This window comes from Nyctereutes procyonoides, unplaced genomic scaffold (genome assembly GCF_905146905.1).
Source record: "Nyctereutes procyonoides isolate TBG_1078 unplaced genomic scaffold, NYPRO_anot_genome, whole genome shotgun sequence".
Lineage (NCBI taxonomy): Eukaryota > Metazoa > Chordata > Mammalia > Carnivora > Canidae > Nyctereutes > Nyctereutes procyonoides.
In genome coordinates this window covers 2,283,672-2,306,005 of record NW_026575115.1, presented here as the reverse complement: position 1 = coordinate 2,306,005, position 22,334 = coordinate 2,283,672, and the positions used below count along the sequence as shown (strand labels likewise).

Below are 22,334 nucleotides of genomic sequence, written 5' to 3'. Positions count from 1 at the left end.
TCACGCTCCTGTCTGGAGTGTCGCAACTCAACCACCTGCCTCCAAGTAGACTCTCAGAAAGAGTCTTAGTTTTCACTCATGTAGAGAATTTTGATGATTAAAGAGATGTGGTTTGGTAGTGCGGACTCATCTTCTTTCTTTTATAATGCAGTATTTATTAAGTCTTTTTGGTTTTGCTCTTAATTCTCAGAGCATGGACATTTTCCACAATAATTTGGTAGAGTCTTGACTCCTGTTAGGCCCACGTTAACCTTAAAACGTTGTCAATGTACTGCGGGTCTCGAACTGAGTGCGCAGACAGTGGAAGTTCATGATGGTTTTCCTTTCCATTTCTTCCTCCTTCCTTCCTCTCCACTATCTGGGAATAAACTGAATAAGCACCACACCTGAGTTGCATTTCTTTTACCAAAAATGTGCCTTTTGGAGGTTGATACGATTAGCTGAGCCTCTTCACCAAGTCAATATAACCCTGTATTACTTATCCATACTTGGACTCCACAAAATTGGGTGCACAATATTTGTTCCTCAACTAGACTAAATTCCTGGAGTGTTTCTGGGTCTAAGAATTCAGAAGAGACCATTAAATCTGGCTTATTCCATTTAAAGGAGCCCACATCCATTATCTAGAATTTGGAATTGGTGTGCCAATGATGACCCAAACTGCTTGTTTTCCTGATTTATCCTAGAACCATCATTATGTCTCATATAACTAAGGGAAAAACCTGAGAGACTATATCCTAACGAGATGGAATCATAGTTTTGGGGGGAGGAGGATTACCAAAGAAAGACAAAACCTTTAAAGATATACCAGTAAGATTTCACAACCTTAAAAGGGAAAAAGGCTTTGGCTGTATCACAGCCACCATCAAAGAGAAATGAGCAGACTGTAGTCCAGAGGGAAAGGAACCTGGTGGTGGGTTCCAGAAAACTGCTGGACCCACTGATGTGTTCTGTTCACTTTTTATCATGTTCTCTTTTACTGACTCCAGAATAATCTCCTTATTCATGAGTATCTCCCTATAAATATCTTTTAATTATTCGTGTACAGTAATAACATCTTCTGTCTCTTGGCATATTTAAACCATTTTAACCCAAACACACTTCTGATATTTAATGTACACCAGGCCTTAACACCCTAAGTCTTTCTGATTGTTGGATATGCCACACTTAGTTTAGTTAAGACAATATGTTGACAAACTTCCACGAGACAGAGAGAGTGTAGGTGTGTTGCGTGTTTCCACTTACATTTAGGCTCTCAATTTTGGCCTAGGAATATCTGAACTACAGGGGATTGTTATAAACGACAGCAGAATAGGAGGTCCCAGATATTGTATTTCCACAGAAACGCTGATTGAACCACCAGCCATTGGTGAAGATACCTTTCTGAGAGTTCTGGAGTCTCAGTGAGAGATTGTAGCATGCCACAGTTGTACAAAATCCGACAACAGCCATATGGAAAAGGGTAAGATGAGTTCCACGCCAACCTGTCAGCTGTCACTGCAAGGTGGCAGAGCTCAGCACGGAGACAGATGCCCTCAGGCTGCGATGCTCCCCTTGCTTTGGGGACACTGTGTGAGAGGCCCATTTCTGTCTCAACTCACCCAGAATGCTGCGTGGATCTGCACATCATCACGGGGCAGATGAGAAGTAAGAGAAGTTGCAGGACTCACAGCCACCAATACACAGATCTTAATGACCAGTCTGCAGACCCCACTATCCAGGCCATTCATGAATCCCAACAACCAATGTGAGTGCTCTCACTGATGATTCCCTGTGTGCTCCCTGCCCCAGACTTCCTCACCACACCAGCACATGGAACTCAGCAGCTGGTTGGGCCATGTAGCATTGGTAAAAGTGCACGAACTCTGAAACCTCTCCTTTAGTGGAGCTTGTGCCCATCTTCTGGGATGTCAGCACACTGCCCTAAGAAAAGGGTGGGTGATTCTCAGCACCTGGCACAACATAGTGTGGTAGGCTCAAGAAAAATATTTGGTTCCACACTGCCTTGCAGGCCCACTGGGGTACAGGGGGTCCTACCTTCCAGACACGCTAAGGCAGGGGTTGGACTTCCAAAGCTCTAAGCATCCCTACCCCCAACATCTTTGGGTGTCCTCACCATTATGCCTCTGCTGGGCACAGCCCATGCCAGGGCACCCATGCATTGGTGTCACATGCCTAGAGCCTCCCTGGGCTATAATTACACACTACTTGCTCTACCAGTCTGGAGTCTTGAGGACGATCACGCCTCTAAGGGTGGCTCTCTGTGATGGCCCCACAGCTACAGTAATTCTCTGCCTGGGGCCCACAGTTCTCCAGGGCATCTCTGAAATCTAGGTGGAGGCAGCCACGCCCCCACAGCTTTGCTGGGCATAGCACACAGCACACTGATGACTGCTGGAGCTGGAACTGGAGCTGGGGCTGCACAAGGGCAGGGAGCAGAGCCTGCAAAGTGAAGTGGCACCAGGCAGCAGATGGCTCCTCTTTTGAAACCATTCAAACCCTAGGCTTGTGCACTCTGGGCTGGTGATGGGAGGCACAGCCACTGTGATCTCTGAACTGTCTTCAGGAGTCATTTTTCCACTGAAAAATGGGCCCTGCTTTCTGCAGAGATGTTGACTAATCACCCATTTTCTTGACAAATAGCTCCTAGCTTTTGTTGAGGGGGCCCATTCTCAGTAATCTCCTCTGATTTGGCCATAACCTTTGTGTTCTCTCCCAAACAGGCTTTCTCACTCACTTCAAGAGGGTAGGCTGAGAGTTTCTAAATGTTTAGGTTGTGTTTCCTCTCCGATTAATAATTCTGTCTTTAAGTCTTTTCTCTCTTTTTGCATTTCATGTAAGCCGTGAAGAGAAACCAGGCCACCCCTTCTACTCTTTGCTTAGATATTCCCTCAGCCAGATATCCAATTTCATGGCTCATAAGTGTTGCCCTCCTCAGAACACCGGGACATGAACACAGTTCCACCACATTCTTTGCCACTTTTTGTAGCAAGGACGGCCTTTCCTTCCTTCTCCATGTTTCTCATCTCTGGCTGAGGCCTCAAAGGATGGCCTTTGCTGTCTGTTTTTACTAACATTCTGTTCAGAATTACTTGTTATTCTCTAAGAAGACTGAGGCTTTCCCTGCACTTCTGCTTTTTTTCCCCCTGAGCTTCCATCTGCATCACCTTTAAGGGTCCTGTTCATGGCAGTGTGGGCTTTTTCAAAACTCCTCCAGCCTGGGACCAGTTCCAAAGCCAGTCCCACATGTTCAGGTGTTTGGCACAGTAGAATCTCCATTTCTTGGTATCCATTTTCTGTCCCAATCTGCTTGGGTTGCTATGACAAAATACCATAGACGGGGTGGCTTATAAATAACAGACATTTACTTCTCACAGTCTGAGAAATAAAAATCCAAGATGTATTTGCCAGAATGGTCAAGCTCTGGTATGATCCTCCCTCTAGACTGCAGACTGTCTATGACTTGCTGTATCCTGATATGATGGAAGGGACAAGTATGTTCTCTGGGGACTGTTGTATGGCATCAATCCTGTAAGAGCTCATGACCTAACTGCCCTTCAAAGGTCCTATGTCCTAATACCATCACTTGGGTGGGGGGTTAGGATTTCAACATACGAATTTGGAGGGAACACAAACATTAAAAAAATAGCAGTATCACTGTCAAATTTCAATGGGCTTTATTTTTGTGGGTCTATTTCTGTGTTCTGTTCTATCCCATTTAATCTATATGTCTATCCTTATATCAGAAGTGCACTGTCCTGATATTACAGATTTATAGTCAGTTTTAAAAATAGACAGTATAAGTCTTTCAATATTCTTTCACTTTTTCAAAGGTTTGACTATTGTATACCTTTGCATTTCAGTAAAAATTTATAATCAGTTTATTAATTTAGACAAAATTGTGCTGGAACACTTGTTGGCATTTACTGGATATATAGATCAATTTTTATAGAACTGACATCTGGTCTATAACCAGTCTTCTATTCTATAGACACTGTATGTCCCTTCATTCATTTAGGTCTTCTGTAATTCCTTACTTTAATGTTTTGTAGTTTTCGGGATGAAAATTTTGCAGATATGGTTAGATTTACCCCTAATTATTTCATGTTTTTTTAAATGATTGTAAATTATGGAGGTTTTTTTTTCCAGTTTTCAGTTGTTCATTGCTTACATAGGTAAATACAATTGATTTATATATTGTTTCCTGTAAACTTACTAAATCCACTAATTATTCTAGTAGTTCTTGATGTGCTTCGAGATTTTCTACATAAAAAACATCACCAGGAATGCATGAGTGGCTCAGCGGTTGAGCCTCTGCCTTTGGCTCAGGGCGTCATCTTAGGGTCCTGGGATCGAGTTCCACATCGGGCTTCCCAGAGGGAGCCTGCTTCTCCCTTTGCCTATGTCTCTGCCTCTCCCTCTGTGTCTCTCATGAATAAATAAATAAAATCTTTTTTTAAAAAATGACACCATCATCTGTGAATAGAGACAGTTTATCTTAAAAAAAAAAAAAAGAAAAAAGGATGCCTGGATGGCTCAGTGGTTGAGCATCTGCTTTAGGCTCAGGGCATGATCCTAGAGTCCCGGGATCTTGTCCCACATCGGGTTCCCTGCAAGGAACCTGCTTCTCCCTCTGCCTGTGTCTCTGCCTCTCTCTCTGTGTCTCTCATGAATAAATAAATAAAATCTTTTTTAAAAGACAGTTTATTTCTTTGTTTCTGTCTTGTATAAATGTTTTTTAATTTTTTCTTGCTTTATTACACTGTATAAGACCTCCAGACATAAGACTGCTGCTTAAAATTTTTGATAGCTACTGTTAACAGGTTAGTAGATCCTTATTTATTTACTAGTTTGATGAGTTTTCAATCATAAATTGATGTTGATGTTGTCAACTGTTAGTGCTGTATGTGTGGAGATGATCAAATGTTTTCTCTTTTCTCAATCTGTTGATAGGCTGTAATACATTGATGAGTTTTTGAATGTTGTAACAATCTTGTATTCCTAGAAAATACCTCATTTGGTTATAATATATTATCTTCTGGATACACAGATGGATTAAATTTGCTAAACATTTTATAAATAACACTGCATTCATGAGAGATAGTATTCTATTTTAAATTTTATTTTCTTGAAAAGACTTTGCCTTGTTTTGGATTAATATACAGTTAGCCTCAAAAAACAAACAAACAAACAAACAAAAAAACACCACCAAACACAAAATTAGTTGGTAAGTTTTCTCTTATTTTCTAATTTGTGGAAGATTTTTGCAAAATTGGTATTATTTATTCTTTAAAAGCTTGAAAGAACACACTTAACAATGACACTCTCTGGTCTTGACTTCTCTTCCCTGTAATGCTTTAAATTGCACATTAGATTGCTTTAATAAATATAAGACTGCTTGTGTTACCTATAACTTCTTAATTAAGCTTTTGAAGTTTGGGTATTTCAAGAAATATGTCTATTTAATTTTATTTATTTATTATTTTTTTAAGAAATATGTCTATTTTAAATAAGTTAAAGATCTCCCCCATTATCCAAAAGTAGTGTATTCCTATGAAACCTTTAGTAAGCTGAAATAGCATAAAGAATAACCCCTTGCTTTCGAAAGATCACATTACACTTCTTTTCTCTTATGAAAGTCTTACATTAGAACAGGAATGGCTTTTACTGTAAAAGTGAAAATCCTCTCCAGAATTCTTTTGGTTAGTGAGATAGGCACTTCTGTATTATAGACTTTAAACTAAAAAACGGTTTAAAGAGACAAAGAAAATCATTATATAATGACAAATGGGTCAGTTCATTAAAAAGGTATAAAAATTATAAATATTTAAGCATTCAATGTCAGCACAAAAATATATACAGTGAGAGCTAACAGAACTAAAAGAAGAAATAAACAGCAAGACAATAAGTTTGGGGCTTTAATATCCCACTCTTAACAATGGATAGATTATCCACACAGAGAATCAATATGGAAATATTGGATATGAACAACACTATAGTCTACATGTACCTAACAAACATACATAGAACATTCTATCTGACAACAGCAGGATACACATTCTTCTCAGATGCACTTGGAACATTTACTGACGTACTATATGTTAAGCCATAAAATAAGTAAGTATTAGTAAATTCAAGAAGATTGAAAACATGCCAAGTATCTTCTCTGAACACAGTGGTATAAAACTCAAAATTAGTAATGGGAGGAAAAGTGGTGAATACAGAAAATTTAAATGATACTCTCCTGAATAGCAAATGATCAAAGAAGATCTTAAAAGGAAGATTTTAAAAAATCTTGAGAGAAATAAAAAGGAAAACAACACAAGAAAATTTATGGGGTGTGGTAAAAGCAGTTCTAAGAAGGAATTTCTTAACAATAAACACCTATAGTAAGAAATAAGAAAGAAACAATCCTACCTCACGCCTCAAGGAACTAAACACACACACACACACACACACACACACACACACACACAAAGCCCTAAATTAGCAGAAGGAAGGACATAATAAAGATTAGGGCATAAATAAATAGAGAACAGGAAAACAATAGAACAGATTAACCAAACTGCAAGTTGCTTCTTTGAAAAGATAAAACTGACAAAGCTTTAGCTAGACAAAATGAGGGGAAAAGAGAAATCAACAAAATTATAAATGAAAGGAGACTTAACACAATTGAAAACACAGAAATAAAAAGGATCATAAGAGGCTACTATGACAATTATAATCTAAAAATTTGGACAACCTGGAAGAAATGGTTAAATTCTTAGAACCATACAATCTACCAAAACTGAATCAGGAAGAAATAGAAAATCTTAACAATTCAATTACTAGTAAGGACACTGAATCAGTAAACAAATAAAGAAAACCAGATAACCAGATGGCTTCACTGGTGGACTTTACCAAATACTTAAAGATTAATTAATGACAATGCTCCTAAACTCTTCCAAAAAATCAAAGAGGAGGAAACACTCCTCCTCAAACTCATTTGACAAGGTCACATTAACTGATATCAAAGCCAGAAGAGAACACTACAATGAAAGAAGACTATAGGCCAATACCCCTGATGAAGATAGATGCAAAAATTTTCAATAAAATACTAGCAGATTGAATTCAGCAGTACATTAAAAGAATCATTCACCATGGTCACATGGGAGTTTTCTCTGGGATGCAAGCATGGTTCATGACATGTGAATTAATAGATGTGACATATCAAATTAGTAGAATGAAAGATAAAAATCATATGCTCATCTCAATAGATGCAGAAAGAGCATTTGTCAAACTTTTATAAACATTCATGACAAAAAAAATTCTTAACAAATTAGGTATAGATAGAAAGTACTTCAACATAAAAAAGGCCATATGTGACAAACATTATCCTCAAAGTTGCACAGCCAACATTATCCTCAATGATGAACAGTTGCAGGCTTTCCCCCTAAGATCAGGAACAAGACAAGGATGCCCACTTTCTCCAGTCATATTCAACAAAATACCAAAGCTCTAGCAGAGCAATCAGGTAGGAAAAAATAAAAGGCAGTCAGAACTGGAAAGTAAGTATCTCTATTTGCAGAAGACATGACTTTATGTACAGAAAATCTTGAGGGCTCCACCAAAAAAACTGTCAGTTCTAGTTAGCAAATTCAGTAAAGTTGGTGGATACAAAATCAACATAAAAAAATCAGTAGCATTTCCATACACCAACAAAAAAAATTATCTGAAAAAGGAAATGATTCTATTTACGATAGCATCAAAACCAAACAAAATAGTAAAGTGCTGTTGGCAGAAAAATAGATAAATAGACCAATGGAAGAGAATAAGGAGTCCAGAAATAACCCCCTGAGTATATAGTCAACCAATATCTGAGAAGGAAGCCAAGATCATTCAATGAGGAGATGAAAGTGTCTTCAACAAATTGTGTTGAGGAAACTGGGCAGCCACATGGAGCACAATGAAATTGGACTCGTATCTTATAACACTCAAAAAGTAACTCAGAGTGGACTGGACTTAAAGTAAGAGTAGAGATTGTAAAAATCCCTAAAAGAAAACATAGGAGGAAACCTCCTTGACATTTCTCTCGGCAGTGACTTTTTTTGAGAGGACACCAAAAACACAAGCAACAAACACAAAAATCAAATGGGGCCACATTAAAGCTCTCCACGGCAACAGAAACAATCAGCAAAATGAAAAGGCAACCAATAGAATGGGAAAAAAAATATTTGCAAACCACCTCTCAGATAAGGGGTTAATATGTATCCACATACAAATATATAAATAACTCATTTAACTCAATAACAAAAAAACAAGCAATCCAAATGAAAAAAATTTTCCAGAGAAGACCTATAAATGGCCAGCATCAATGTGAAAAGATTCTCAGCTGACCTTTCCTAATCATCAGGAAATGCAAATCAAAACCACAGTGACTTGTGACACCTGTGACAATGGCTGTCATCAAGAAGACAAGAGACAACTGTTGGGAAAGAAGTGGAGAAAAGGGAACACTTGTGCACTGCTAGCAGAATGCAAAATTGTTTAGCCACTATGGAAGCAGAGGGGAGGTTCCTTAAAAAATTAAAAACAGAAATAGCATATGATCCAGAAGTCCTACTTCTGGGTGTCCACTCAAAGGAAATGAACACAGGAGTTTGGAGAGATATCTGCACTGCCATGTTTATTGCAGCATTATTCACAATGGCCAAGGAACAGTAGCGATCGAAGTATCTAATGGTAAACAGAACATATATAATGGAATATTATTCTATCATGAGAAAAAATTAAATCCTGCCTTTTGCAACAACATGGATGGACTTTGAAGACACTGTGTTAAGTGAGGTAAGTCAGAGAAGGGCAAATATATGGTATCACTTCTATGCGCAATCTAAAAAAGCTGAACTCATAAAAAGGTGATCAGGGGCTGGAGGTGGGGGAATTGGGGGAGGTGTTATTTAACGGTTCAAACTTACAACTAGCAAGTATGTTCTGGAGATCTAGTTGATAATACTGTATTATGAACTTCAAAGTTACAAAGAGACTAGACCTTAACTGTTCTCACCACAAAAAAGAAATGATAATTGTGTTTCCTGATAGAGGTGTTAACTAACACTATAGTATTTATTATATTGCAACATATAAATGCATCAAATTAACTCACTGTGCATCTTCAACCTGGGCATGTTATATGTAAATTATCAAAAATAAATTCAATAATAACGCATTAAAAACAGACATGGAGGGATCCCTGGGTGGCGCAGCGGTTTGGCGCCTGCCTTTGGCCCAGGGCGCGATCCTGGAGACCCCGGATCGAGTCCCACGTCGGGCTCCCGGTGCATGGAGCCTGCTTCTCCCTCTGCCTGTGTCTCTGCCTCTCTCTCTCTCTGTGACTATCATAAATGAATAAAAATTAAAAAAAAAAAAAACAGACATGAAAATTATCAAAACTAGTCAACATAGAAGACATAAAAGTATATAAAATTTTCCCAAAAAAAGCTGATATCACATATGAAAGTTTATAAATGAAAAGATAACTTAGATAAACGTATTATTAAGCCATTGATCAGTAGGTAAATTGGCTTTAGAAGACTTGGTTTTAAGTAAATTGATTCTTGGCCAAAGGCATGTTTCTCGATTTTTTGATACCTCAATTCTATATGGAGGGGCAGGGTGAGAGGTTAGAAAGTCTCTTGAAGCTTTACACATATAGTCTTTTGACAGTAAATGGTTATTGAAGAAATAGTGTGCTCTTTATATTTGACGTTTAAATTCCCCTGATGTCACCATTCTTTTCATGTGGGACAGTTACACAAATTATATTAATATAGATACGAAATAAATAGATGTGATTAATAATAGATGAGAAAATGTTAGTTTTCAGTTTGACCTAAGCCTATTTACCTTCCAGATACTATTAAGAACACTGTACATATATGACACTAATCTCTCTTTTCAGAAGTAACTTAAAAATACAACTTCTTATTTAAAAAAAAAAAAGGTCCATAGGCAATTCTCTTATCCTTATTGTGGAAAACAGTGTATTGTGGAAGAGTTCCCTTGCAAGTCAGAGTACTTTAGGTAATAAAGACTTTACACTCACATAATCTTACTTCTTGGCCTCCTTCAAAAGACTATTATTGGCCAAGGGCACTGGCCTCTGACAAATTTGAGATCCCATAGGAAAAGTAAAAGGTTAACCATCTGGTTTCCTATAATTATGTTAATTTATCACCAAATTTAGAAACTCCAGGGTTTGGAAATATTCCAACGGAAGTTGTTTTATTTTCTTACTTGTTAAGCTTCACTGACCAAAAGGAACCTCAGTCCCCCAGAAGTAAATAAAAGGCCTTGTGTTCCTGTCTCCTTCATCACTCACCTTTATAGTGGGCATTCCACCATGAGACTCCATTCCCTTATTTCTGTTCTTCTCCTCTTTGTGACTATAATACCAAAAGGTAAGATGGTGAAAAATTGTGGGTTTCCTGGGAGATGGTGAATAGCTGTGGGTTTCTTAGGAGGTCTACTGTGATGCTCAATTATATTATGGGCATTTTAACTCAGACCCTAATGCTCAGAAGTCTATCATGATCATCTTTCTTAGAACTGATGAGGCCAAAATTGCAAAGCCAGACAAGGATTTCCATCAATAGGAAAATGAGATCCAAGAGCTTCATAGTTAGATAGTGGGGCTCAAATAAGAATAGAGGTGGAGAAGCTATAACATGTAACTTAAGGCTTAGCAAAAAAATCAAGTAGCCTTTACCAGGCCCCAGTCTCCAAAACGGAAGAGTGCAAATGGCAGCTATTGGTTCCAACTTGGCTAGTGAATGAAGTGATGTAGAGTCTATTGATGAGGAATATTTGTAAAGGGTAAGAGTTAGGTTCTTAGGACAGAACTCCACAAGAAAGGATTGCATTAAGTTATAAAAAAAAACAACAAGGAGCAGGGGAATTTGGAAAAAGCATAAACGGTTGAATAAAGCATCAGTGGCAACATTTTAAGCACAGGAAAAAAATATGAAGAAAGCATTTTAAGAATATGAATTCTGTCTTTAGGACCCATGAGTCAGAAGTTTGAATATGAAAATGTAGAATCAAAGGAAAAGGGGAATGTAGTCATCTTCAGGCTGGTTCAACCAGATGCTAGTAAGAAGTGATAATTTCTCTCCCCACCGTTAATGACAGGATGTTCACATCTCTCAAAATAATGTCTGTGGTCACAGACATTGAACACAGACTATGTCCGGATAACTCTCCTACTTTGTTGGTTCATATCTAAGATTCTTTTAAATATAATCAGCCATATTCACTTGCTCAATCTTTGCCTATTCTGCAGATATTTTGGGATCTACCTGACATCAGTTGTCTCCAATTGAAGGAGTTTACGTAATTTTCATTTGATTATCAGTTCTGTCAGAAGACACAGCTGCAGGGAGACACACTTATAGTGACATGTGTGACTATACAGTAATCATCTTACTAGTGTAAGATCACACAATCATCATGTTTTAAAATTAGAAGGCAGTTTAATGGTTATTTCTTTAATTTTAAGGATGAGAGAATCCATATCTATATGAAGAATATGATTTTACTGATGTCATGCAGGTAGTCGTAACACGGCAGCTAGGACCGTCTTTAATCTGGGTCAGTGTTGTTTCCATCTCCATGGATGTGGAGATGCCCTGAAAATGCTAACCCTGATTTCTCAGGCTTTTTACCTCAAAATCTCCTAATTAAATATTGAGAAATCTAAGAAGATCCCTGTATCTACTCTTTCGGAAGATGCAGTATCTGCAAAACATCTTATTTCACTCACCTCCAAATTCTTTCCTTCACTGTTTGGGGAAAGCATGTCAATGGGATAAATATTCTGGCATTATTATTGGGCTATTGATGCTAGTCTTTAGATTATCCTGGTCTGTGTTCCTTAAAATCAGATAAATTGCTATAAATTCTAGGATACTGAAAGCATTTAACACAAAAGAATTATGCCTGCATAATTGATGAGTGAATAGGCTTTGCTCATGGTTGGCCTCCACCAACTGAGCTAAATTCAGCTCAACATAAATCACTGTCTCCTCCCGAAAGTCATAGCCCATGTGATGAGCTGGGTCTTTTTTGGAAAAGGTTAACAAGGGATAGATCTTCTTGAAGTAGACTCTAACCAAAACCCACCCACCATTCTTGGAAAAAGGGACATGGCAATGGCTCTGTCTTAGTGAGGGATACAAATTGAGAAAATGGTTTCCTAGAGCAAAGGCCAGAAATGATTTGTGGTAAAATAAGATTCTAGGAAATCTCAGCCTAACATTTACAGAAGTTAATGCGGTAATGGCAAGACTGGATACCCACAAATACAATACTGCATCCAAAAGTAAGATAGAAGTAGATACTAGATGGTCCAAAACATACTGAAGCCAAGAGGTTTTAGAAGGAATAGGAGAGGGAGAATGTGTATGGGGTTGGAAAGTATCTTACTGCATTCAATAATAACAAATATTTACTAAGTACCTCTTTATTATTCACACATTGTGTATTTCACAAATACTTAGTATATAGTGGGAAACAGAGGAAAGTGCCTTCCCACAATAGCAGACAGACATTATTCAAAATGATTGCACAAATTAACATATAATTATAAATTTTAGTAAGTACAAGGGAGAGGAACAGAGGATTACGAGTGCCCCTAATGTGTGGTCATTGTCATGTGCAATGTCAGAGACTTCCTTAGGCATCCCTTTTGAGCCCCAAACAGAAAGATAAGTGTTGGTTGATGAATCCCTTGTGAGAAACACTGACTGGCAAAGGAAGATGCCAATGCAATGTCCCTGATGAAGAAAACACAGTGTGCCAGGGAACTGCAAGAAGGCTGCCAGACTAGTCGGGTATGAACTAGTGCTAGTTCATACGAGAAAATGTGCCAGGCATTTAATGGAATTACAGGAAGGTAGAAGTTGGCAACAAGGCTAAGTCTACAGGGAGCATACTAAGAACCAGGAGGGCAAGGCAATCAGGCCTAATGCATGTGTGGTAGAAATTACCAGTATCTAAATCACACAGGGGCTCTCGATTTATGCACACAAACTAGGCTCATCTATGGGTTCCCAGCAGCCTGCAATCTTGACAGGTCCCCTTGATGTATCTTCTCTCTATTTCACTGTTTAAAGTATCCTGTCTTCAGAGTCTCTCCTCCTGGTTCCACCGTAGAAGAAGCTTCAAATTTATAGTACCTTCCTTCTTTTCTAATCCTGGGAGAATCAACTTTTGAGGAAAACACATGGAATTAAGTCTGAGAAAACACCAGCAATGGTGGGGAAATAAAGAAAATGTACAAAGACAACCATAAAGAATTAGGAAATCAAAAATTCCTAACTTTTCCATCTTAAAATTACTGTGATCTAATGGTAAATAAGCCTGATCTAGCTCTATGTGGATTCTCTAAGTCATGATCATGCTCGGACTTGAGAGCTTACACTGTCCCAAATCCCCGGCATCCTCCTTTAATTTGAATGAGGCCCCTGCTACAGTAAGTTCCTACTCTAGGCATCAAGACGCACATTCCATTAAAGTAGGATTCCAAAGCGTAAGACAAAACCAGAAAAGGTTTTGTGTGAAGGACTCAGAATTCACAGCCAGAAATCAGCAGGGTCAATGATGACAGATGTGGGTCTGGTAGACAGTGTGCCCAGCAAACCCTATTTCAAACACTACGCTGAGGGATGAACCTGGAGGACACGATGGTAAGGGGAACAAACCAAAGAAGACAAAAACTTCATGATTCCACTTGTCTGGGGTATCTAAAAGAGTCCAACTGAAGAAACAGAGTAGAACAGTGATGGGCAGAAGCTGCAGGAAGGCAGAAATGGGGAGTTGCTGCTCAATGGGTGTAAAGTTTCAATTATACAAAATAAATAAGTTCTGGAGATGCCGTACACCACTCTGCCTGTAGTTAGCAATGCTGCATTGTGCACGTACAAATTTAAGAGGTAGAGGGGCACTCGGGTGGCTGCAGGATCCTGCAGTCCTGGAATCGAGCCCCGAATCGGGATCCCCACAGGGAGCTGCTTCTCCCTCTGCCTGTGTCTCTGCCTCTCTCTCTCTCTCTCTGTGTCTCTCATGAAAAAATAAATAAAATCTTAAAAAAAAAGCAAATTTAAGAGGTAGAGTTCATGTTTAGTGCTCTTACCATGAAGAAAAGAAAAGGTGAAGAATAGGAGGGTCTTTGGAGTTGGGGGCATAGTTAGCGTTCCCACAAATGTGACAAGAATCCTTCAGAGACATGCCTTCAAGTCAAGACATGTCCTTCCTGTAGATTAGTTTTCCTTTGTTTCTTCCAAGTCAGTTATACCAAGAGGATGGATTAAACAAAGATCCCAAAAGTCTGTACAGGAGTGAATAACTTTCAAATGGCCAGGTCTCTGGTGAACAGAAGATATTGAAGCTACATGGAAAGGTCACAATGTCTTTGCAGTTGAGATGTTTTTGGACACATTTTTAAGTAGGGCCTAGAACCCTCCTTTGGTTAAAGAAGAGGGATTTCTTTGTTAGTTGGCCTCTTACTACCAGATGGTTAACTGCCAAACTGTTTGAGCACCTTAGTAACAGCACATTCTTCAGAATGCTGATTTTGATCCCTGCTGTGACCTTGGGAATCTGGAATCCATCAGCAGTCTAAAATCAATCTCATAAAAAATAAATAAATACATAAATAAATGAATGAATAAATAAATAAATATAAAATCAATCTCGTAATCTTAGAAATTTATTAAATGCTAAAAAACTTCAAAAAATCAAATGAAAAAGGTCATTGTTTTCATGAAGGAAATTTCTCCAAAAAAACTACATAATCCAAACAAGAAAATGTTGGTTTATCAACCTAGAGTCCAATGAATGTTAAGTGATCACTACTTGAGCATATATCTTCATATGTCTATCAAAAATAATCCATGATATCCTAGAAAAGAATATATATATTTAATTTTATTTGATGTATATGATTTATATACATATAAATTTTTATGTATACACACACATGCAAAGACTCCTAACTCTGAGAAACGAACTAGGGGTGATGGAAGGGGAGGAGGGCGGGGGGTGGGGGTGAGTGGGTGACGGGCACTGAGGGGGACACTTGATGGGATGAGCATTGGGTGTTATTCTGTATGTTGGTAAATTGAACACCAATAAAAATTAATTTATTAAAAAAACAATAATATTTAAACAGACCACATTGGACAGGAGCAGAAGACAGCTTGAACTCTTTATTACCTACAGAAAAGAAAACTGCCGATCTATTTCTTAGCTGATAATGTTCCAGGAAGAGCCCACCCATCCAAACCCTGCCTCATCCACCAGAAAAATGGAACAACTAATAACTGAATGAGTTCTTGTGTCCTTTTTGAGTTTCCTTTATGTGATCTTTTATTTTAGTGTGATTCTTTTTTTTTTTTTAGTGTGATTCTAAGTTTTACCTATTTCATTCATGGAAATTTATGTTGTGATACCATAGGAAGTAAGCATCTGCATCTTCTTTTCCCAACAGCAATGATTGAACATGTATCCCTTCTCCTGCTGCACGTGATATAACCATTATAATATATTAATATATTAATTCTGATATGATATTCTTATTAATCATTATATTCAACTGCTTTGTATATCTACCATTATGCCAATAAGTGAAAATAGATGTCTATAACGGGGATGAAAGGCCGTTCCATATGAATTGAATATTGCCTTCTTAACTTGAAGTCATGCCTGGGCAGGAATATATGTCACAGTCATTGTCAGAAGGGAGATTATAACTCTTGGGCTTCCTGTTCAGATAACATCTCCTTAAACCAAGCTTCATATTTAGTAGAGAGCACATCACTGGAGGGATGAATTGCTCTGATTCTTTTGGTTCAAGCAAGATACATCTACCAAGAAGAGAGAATGATCTCTCTTAGACCACGTATCAGGAAGTTGAACTTTCCAGTATAATGTGTGACAAGACTACCCTGCTGCCTTTCACCATGTCTTTCCCTGTACCAACAACTTTTGATTTTAACTTAGTCAGGAAACCCAAAAGTGTCCCCATATGTTACACTGAGTGCCTGGACGAAGTTATCCTGGAAGACAAACAGCCACCAACAGGAGTACTGCAGAACTGAGTGTGAGCCTGTGCTCTGTGTAGATACAGCAGTCGAACCCATGCCTTGCACAACTGTCTAGTGAGAACTTCGGTTCTCTCCCTGAAAGACAGACACTTTATTCTTCAGGACTGGCACAGCATAGACAGCACCACAAGATATTGCCCAACTCTCCATAGGCCATCCGGTTGTTCCCTGGACACCCTGAGTTTATGGACAGCCAGCCTGGGGACAGGGTGTGACACCAGCAAGCACTGGGTTGGATCCTCTAGCAAAGCCTCGCACAGGTTCTGAGAATTCAGTTACAAAAGGCTGTGTTGGTTTATTTGGCTATTATTTTTTCTACAGAATGGAGAAACAATTGCAAGAGGCTGGTTTACATTAAAAAAAAAAAAGATTCAGAGACTAAAAGAGGATCAAACTATTAGTCAAGAGGTAGAAGCCAGTTAAGGTTGGCATGTTACAGGAAGTAAGGACATCATGAGATGCAGCAGGTTAACAGGATGGTTCAGGGATTAACATTTATTAATGAAAATGAACAGAGTGTGTATTTTATGTGACATCCACTGGGATCCACAGGATAAAGAAGAAACCCTAGTTTGCCTGAAAGGCTACAGGAAGGACCCTAAAACTAAAGGAAGCTCTTCCCTTGGAGCACATATTTAGTTATGTGCTTCTTGGGGCCAAGTGAATTAGGAAAAAAGATCCATTTAAGGGAAGATACTTTGTGGCTTTTGAGAGAAATTCATGTATCTAGGTAAATGGCATTGAACAAGACAGAAAATGTGTTATCTGCATAGTCCTGCCATGGGCAAATGAGGTAAGGTGGACTCTTAGGATTGGTAAACTTCCTATACAAGGTGCTAGAGATAAGAACATGGTCCATAGGACAGGGATGTTGTAAGCATGGATCGGGGGGTCCCCACAGATGCGGAGATGGAAGGATGAGTACTTCCTTTGAGATAAATGCTTCTTCATAACGGTATTGGCATTTGCGACAGGAAAATCCACTAGGTCGGAAATCCGATAACTTCGTGCTTTGTCCACTAAATACCAAGGATACCTCCCCGGTCCTGGTGACAACAGCACATTTTGTCCAACATTCGAAATGCACTGATGAGGACAGCTCTCTCAAAGCTTCTAGAAATCAGCCTGCCCACTCCAAGATGCGTATAGTCCTGCACTCTCAGACCTCCTCCCCACACAAGGCACCACTTTTGCCAAAGTGCCTGATCTCTTCCTGTAGGTAATACCATCTCTTCTATCCCAAGGGCATCCTTCTGTAAGTTAATCATTTTATGTGCATAACTGATAATTTGATGGTCATTGAATCTGATGGTGATTTAATGATGTCAAATCTCTTTCTGTGCAGCAAGGACTGGCGTTATCCCAGGGCAGAAACAGTGTGTTCTTTTGAAGGGGGTGTGCAAGGACGGAGGCTGTACCACCACAGATGATACCATTGGTGAATGTAATGATGAGAAAAAGTGTTGTAGAAAGTGGTGGGTCCTCTTTCCTTATGCAACACCGGCTCCCAAAGCAAAATCTCCTTAGTGGGGACAAACGACAAGCCCTTCAAACTCCAGGACACATGGATAAGTTTTGCAGAGCCCTATTTAACCAGACTTGTTTGTCTCCCTTGACTGGAAATAAATGTCCTAAATCCACATGTACTTATCCCTGGGAAGTTTCTTCTTGATGCACCACTCTTAAGAACCACAAGACAAAAACTACATAATACAGGAATCTCATACCCTAAAGGTATTTATAGAACATTTCTTAAAAAGGATAAGGATAGAAACGTTAAATAGGTAAATCCATAAGGATAACGGAATAGCAGTAGTTAGTGTTTGATCACCTCAAGTGGATTATCAACCTTCCTCACCACCTGATTCTGGACAAATAGCATCTCATTACCAGTAGCAACCTCCTGTAGTGATGGAGAGGAAGGTCACCCAACCACGTGGTCTTGCTGACACTGCCCCTGGGAATCAGACACACTGCCCCTGGGAATCAGACACACTGCACCGGCCCGAGGCTGGCCTCCCCTCCTCCAGCCCTGATGGAGCAGAATGAGACAGCCACTCCCTGCAAGTAGGCTCTCTGCTCTGGGGGGAGCTAGATTGCTGAGTTGCTGAGAATCCAGAATGCCCTGCTAATCCTTTCCAGATTCTCCATCAGATAATTCCACCTTCTGGCTGGACCAATTCCCACCATCATCATAATAATTCTGGACAATTTCCACTACATAGCTAAGCAAATTCAAGGGCAAGAGGCCAAGAATGTTACATGACAGGAGTTCCACAAAGATGGAAACAATTACCCCACAAACAAAATTCAAGGTTTTCACTTGTTCTTTTCTTTCCTTTTTTTTTTTTTAAGATTTTGTCTATTTTATTTATTTGAGAGAGAGAGAGAGAGAGTGGGAGGGAGAGGGAGAGATAATCTGAAGCAGACTCCATGCTGGGCTCCATCCCACAACTGTAAGATCATGACCTGAGCTGAAAGGAGAGTCAGAAGCTTAGCCACTTAACCAACTGAGCCACCCAGGAGCCCCAAGGCTTTTTGTTTCTTGACCATAAAGCCTATGGTCAGTTAGAGGAAGGTAGCTTACCCCCCTTAATATCCATTAGGTTTTTCGTTTCTGTTATTCGTGTGGATATCAGTTGTCCAGAGGCCATAAATGTCTTGTGCACAAAAGCTGCCTTCTTCCCTGTCTGTGTGGCCAGGATACCACACCACAGTCTCTTAACACCCTGTGTTGACAGGGGCAGGGTCTGGAATCAGTCATATGTAAGTTAAAACTGTAGATCCCTTGCTTACCAGTCACATGACCCTGGACTATTTATTTAACCTTCATTTGCCTGAAAATTCTTCTTCAGTAAATGAGTGAAATAAACAATTTAATTTCTGAGCTTGTTGTAAAGATTAAAGAAGATCAAGTACACAAAGCACTTGGCACACTCATGGTGAGACCCAAGGAAAATCAGTCAACATAGTATCCCGTTCCCTCTTCTCTTTCACTGAAACATCAGAGGGTAAGAAATCGTTGTACTTAGATAGTCTTGTTATTATATTATCATAGCAGACATCAATTACCAATTTAAAAATAAATATATATAAGATTGAAATATATAAATAAGATTGAAAATATATTTAAGATTGAAAGAATATATGGAAAAATAACTATTTCTTTTCAGAAGAAACTATTGCAACACATGTGATAAGCCATAGTTTGTATTATAACTACTATTACCTTCTGATATTCAAAACTTTATTTAATAAATCTGTCTGATTACTCCTATGCAAACCAAAACTGAATAAGCAAGTTAGAAAAAAAAACTAAAAGAAAGTTTCATCATGATTGATAGTAAAGCTGAGATACTGACATTTCAAGTAGCATTAACAATCCTTTCTCATGACATAATAGATTAAAATAAGTAACAATATCAAGGGGAGGGAATGACATGACAAAAGAAGCTAGAATTTTATTTTATTAATGATGTGATGGATGGATAGCATCTCTGAGAAATTATTTCTCTCAGAGCCTCAGCTCTTCTCTTTCTTTCTGACCCTGAGAGCCCCTAAAGATGTTCAGGGTTTCCGTTAGGCTCTGTATTATTACTTACAGTGCTGCTCGGTACATACCCACCAATGCACAGAGTAACTCTTGGTTCCAAACCTGGAAACATCTACAAAATGCAACCTGACATTATTAGTCATGGAATAATACAAAAAGCCACCATGGAAGCCAGACAGTTTGTCAACAATGCATTGACTGTAACATTAAGGATACTTCAGAGTGTCTCCTCTCTTTGATTTCAGGACTGACATGAACAGACTATGCCCTCTGCCTAGGTTAGACCTAATTGGGGAATCATTTGAAGTGTCTGATTGCCCGAGTGAGCAGAAACAGAGCATCACAACTGGTCCCCACTTACAGGCCTACACAAGCAGAGTAGGATGCAGTTTCCTCTAGTTATTTCAGAGTTTAAGATATTAAAAATCTTTTAATTCAAATATGTTTTCTGGAGGAGGTAATAATAATGAACAGTGATCCTTCACTAATATGCTCACATATTTTAAGCTAGTAGTTAGCTCTTCATTATTTCAGAAGTGCTGGAAACAGTATTTAAAAAGTAAAATATTAAAAATAAATAAATAGATAAATAAATAAATAAATAAATAAATAAATGTAAAATATTAAAGACCATCAGTGAATTGAAATCAGAAGGCCTTGACTCTAGACTCCAGGGCAACAATGTCCAACAGAACTCTCAGCGATGATGGGAACTCTATTTCTGCATTGTCTGCTAGCCACATGTGCTTACAGAGCATTGGAAATGTGGTCAGTGACTGAGAGAGTGACTTTTTATTTTAATCAATCTTAATTTAAATAGCCACATATGGCTAGTGATTTGTGTTGCACAGCAGAGCGTTAGAGCACTGAACTGATGCAGAGTGACACAGTGATGAAGAACCTGGGCTCTGGACCAGAATGAAGTCTGCCTGCACTCAGACCTCAACTGCTTTCCCACTAGATGTGTCACCCTTTTATGCCTCAGTATCCTATTCTGGAAAAATCTTAGCATTTGCTTCGTTAATTTTTGTGAAGGTTACATACATTTGCATATAAAAAGCCTGGAGACAAGTTTCTGTATTTATCGTTAAGGGCAATGGACGCTCATCCTGGGTTCTTTGGGGATGGTGAGGAAAGAGAAGGAAGGGGCATTTGAGACTCCGGGCAAGCAGCTCAAATTCTTGCTAGTTTCATCCTAGAAGTAGCCTTCCAGTCCCTGAAACCATTACATTAGTTTTCTTTTGAGTTCAAAGAGCTCTGTCTAGAAGGTACCGAGACTCACAACTTAGGACTCAGTTTTGCACAACTACAATTACATTGGATAAATATGTTCTCACACACTGAGGAAAAGCATTAGAATTCAAAGAATCACAAGCCAAAATTTGTCAGCTCTCTTGTGAATCATCTGGAGACGTTTTATCCCTAAGCTGCCTCTGTGATTGATATCTGTCGGAACTTTTAGGAGCTTCCTTGAAACAAGAAGGGAATGCACAAAAAGAAAAGATCCTGTATTGGCTGAAAGGAGACAATCTCAAAGGTAGTAGACTCAATCCCTTGTGGGAGCAAAGTAGAAAATCTCTGGCTGAAAGGAGCTCCTCTTCTCAGCCTGGTATTCTTCACAGAGAATAAAATACTATAGATGGGAAAATGGATTGTGTTGACAGGATTTCCGTTCTAAAATCTGAGCAGCCTTGGGGGATAAGGGGACCTTTAAATCTTCCCTCTTTCACAGTGAATTGGTTTCATGCTTTTGTTTTCTGCTCAGCCTGACCTGTGATGGTGCCTCTCAGAAGATAGAAATTTGGGGGAAACAAAAGAAGAGACTCAAAATGATTTGGATGGGGGATGACTTTTAGGGAAGTGAAGGTGTGTGCGTGTCTCAGTGCTGGTGCTTGGAGAAGAGAGACTAACCATCTGGGGTAAGGGGAGAAAGGTGAATTTGGAAAGGCTTAGTCACACTTGCAACCAATGAGAAGATCCTTTAGTCAAGTCAACTAAAGGCTGAGAGTGAAGTACAACTTTTGGGAAATATTAGAATAACTGGCAATAACAATCCAATGAGTTGCCTCTTCTTACCACTTCTTATTTTTCACCTGATAATATCCCACACATCCCTTTAGGGATAGTGCAATTGTCAAACCACTGCTTAGCCTTCCCCAGATGCCATCCAAATCCTTCTCAAAAGCCAAATCATTCTCTCTCCTTTATGTCTATACCCACGGCACAAACCTTCACTGAGGTATTCTCCAACTTCAGTTTGGTCCAGAAGTTTCTCAATTAATGTCTCATTCTTATTTTCATAGCATCCTGGACTGAAAGAAATACCTAACAGTTTTGTTATTAAGTAATTAGGTCCAAGTTACTTAATAAGCATCTTTGTTCTGACAATAGAGTGACCATTTAAAAAATAATGCACACAAATCAAAAGAAAAAAGTAATATTTACATATAACCTTTTTTTTAAAGTTTTTTTTTAATTTTTATTTATTTATGATAGTCACAGAGAGAGAAAGAGAGAGAGGCAGAGACACAGGCAGAGGGAGAAGCAGGCTCCATGCACTGGGAGCCCGATGTGGGATTCGATCCCGGGTCTCCAGGATCACGCCTTGGGCCAAAGGCAGGCGCCAAACCGCTGCGCCA

The 22,334-nt window shown here is 38.9% G+C and overlaps 1 protein-coding gene across 1 annotated transcript; it reads left to right on the top strand.

Annotated features, from left to right (window-relative positions):
• The first annotated feature begins 10,381 nt into the window (after positions 1-10,381).
• Positions 10,382-17,669, top strand: LOC129515065 (beta-defensin 130B-like). Its single transcript, XM_055333774.1, has 2 exons — positions 10,382-10,439; positions 17,488-17,669. The coding sequence occupies exons 1-2, from the start codon at positions 10,382-10,384 to the stop codon at positions 17,667-17,669; spliced, it is 240 nt and encodes a 79-aa protein (XP_055189749.1).
• Positions 17,670-22,334: the final 4,665 nt, after the last annotated feature.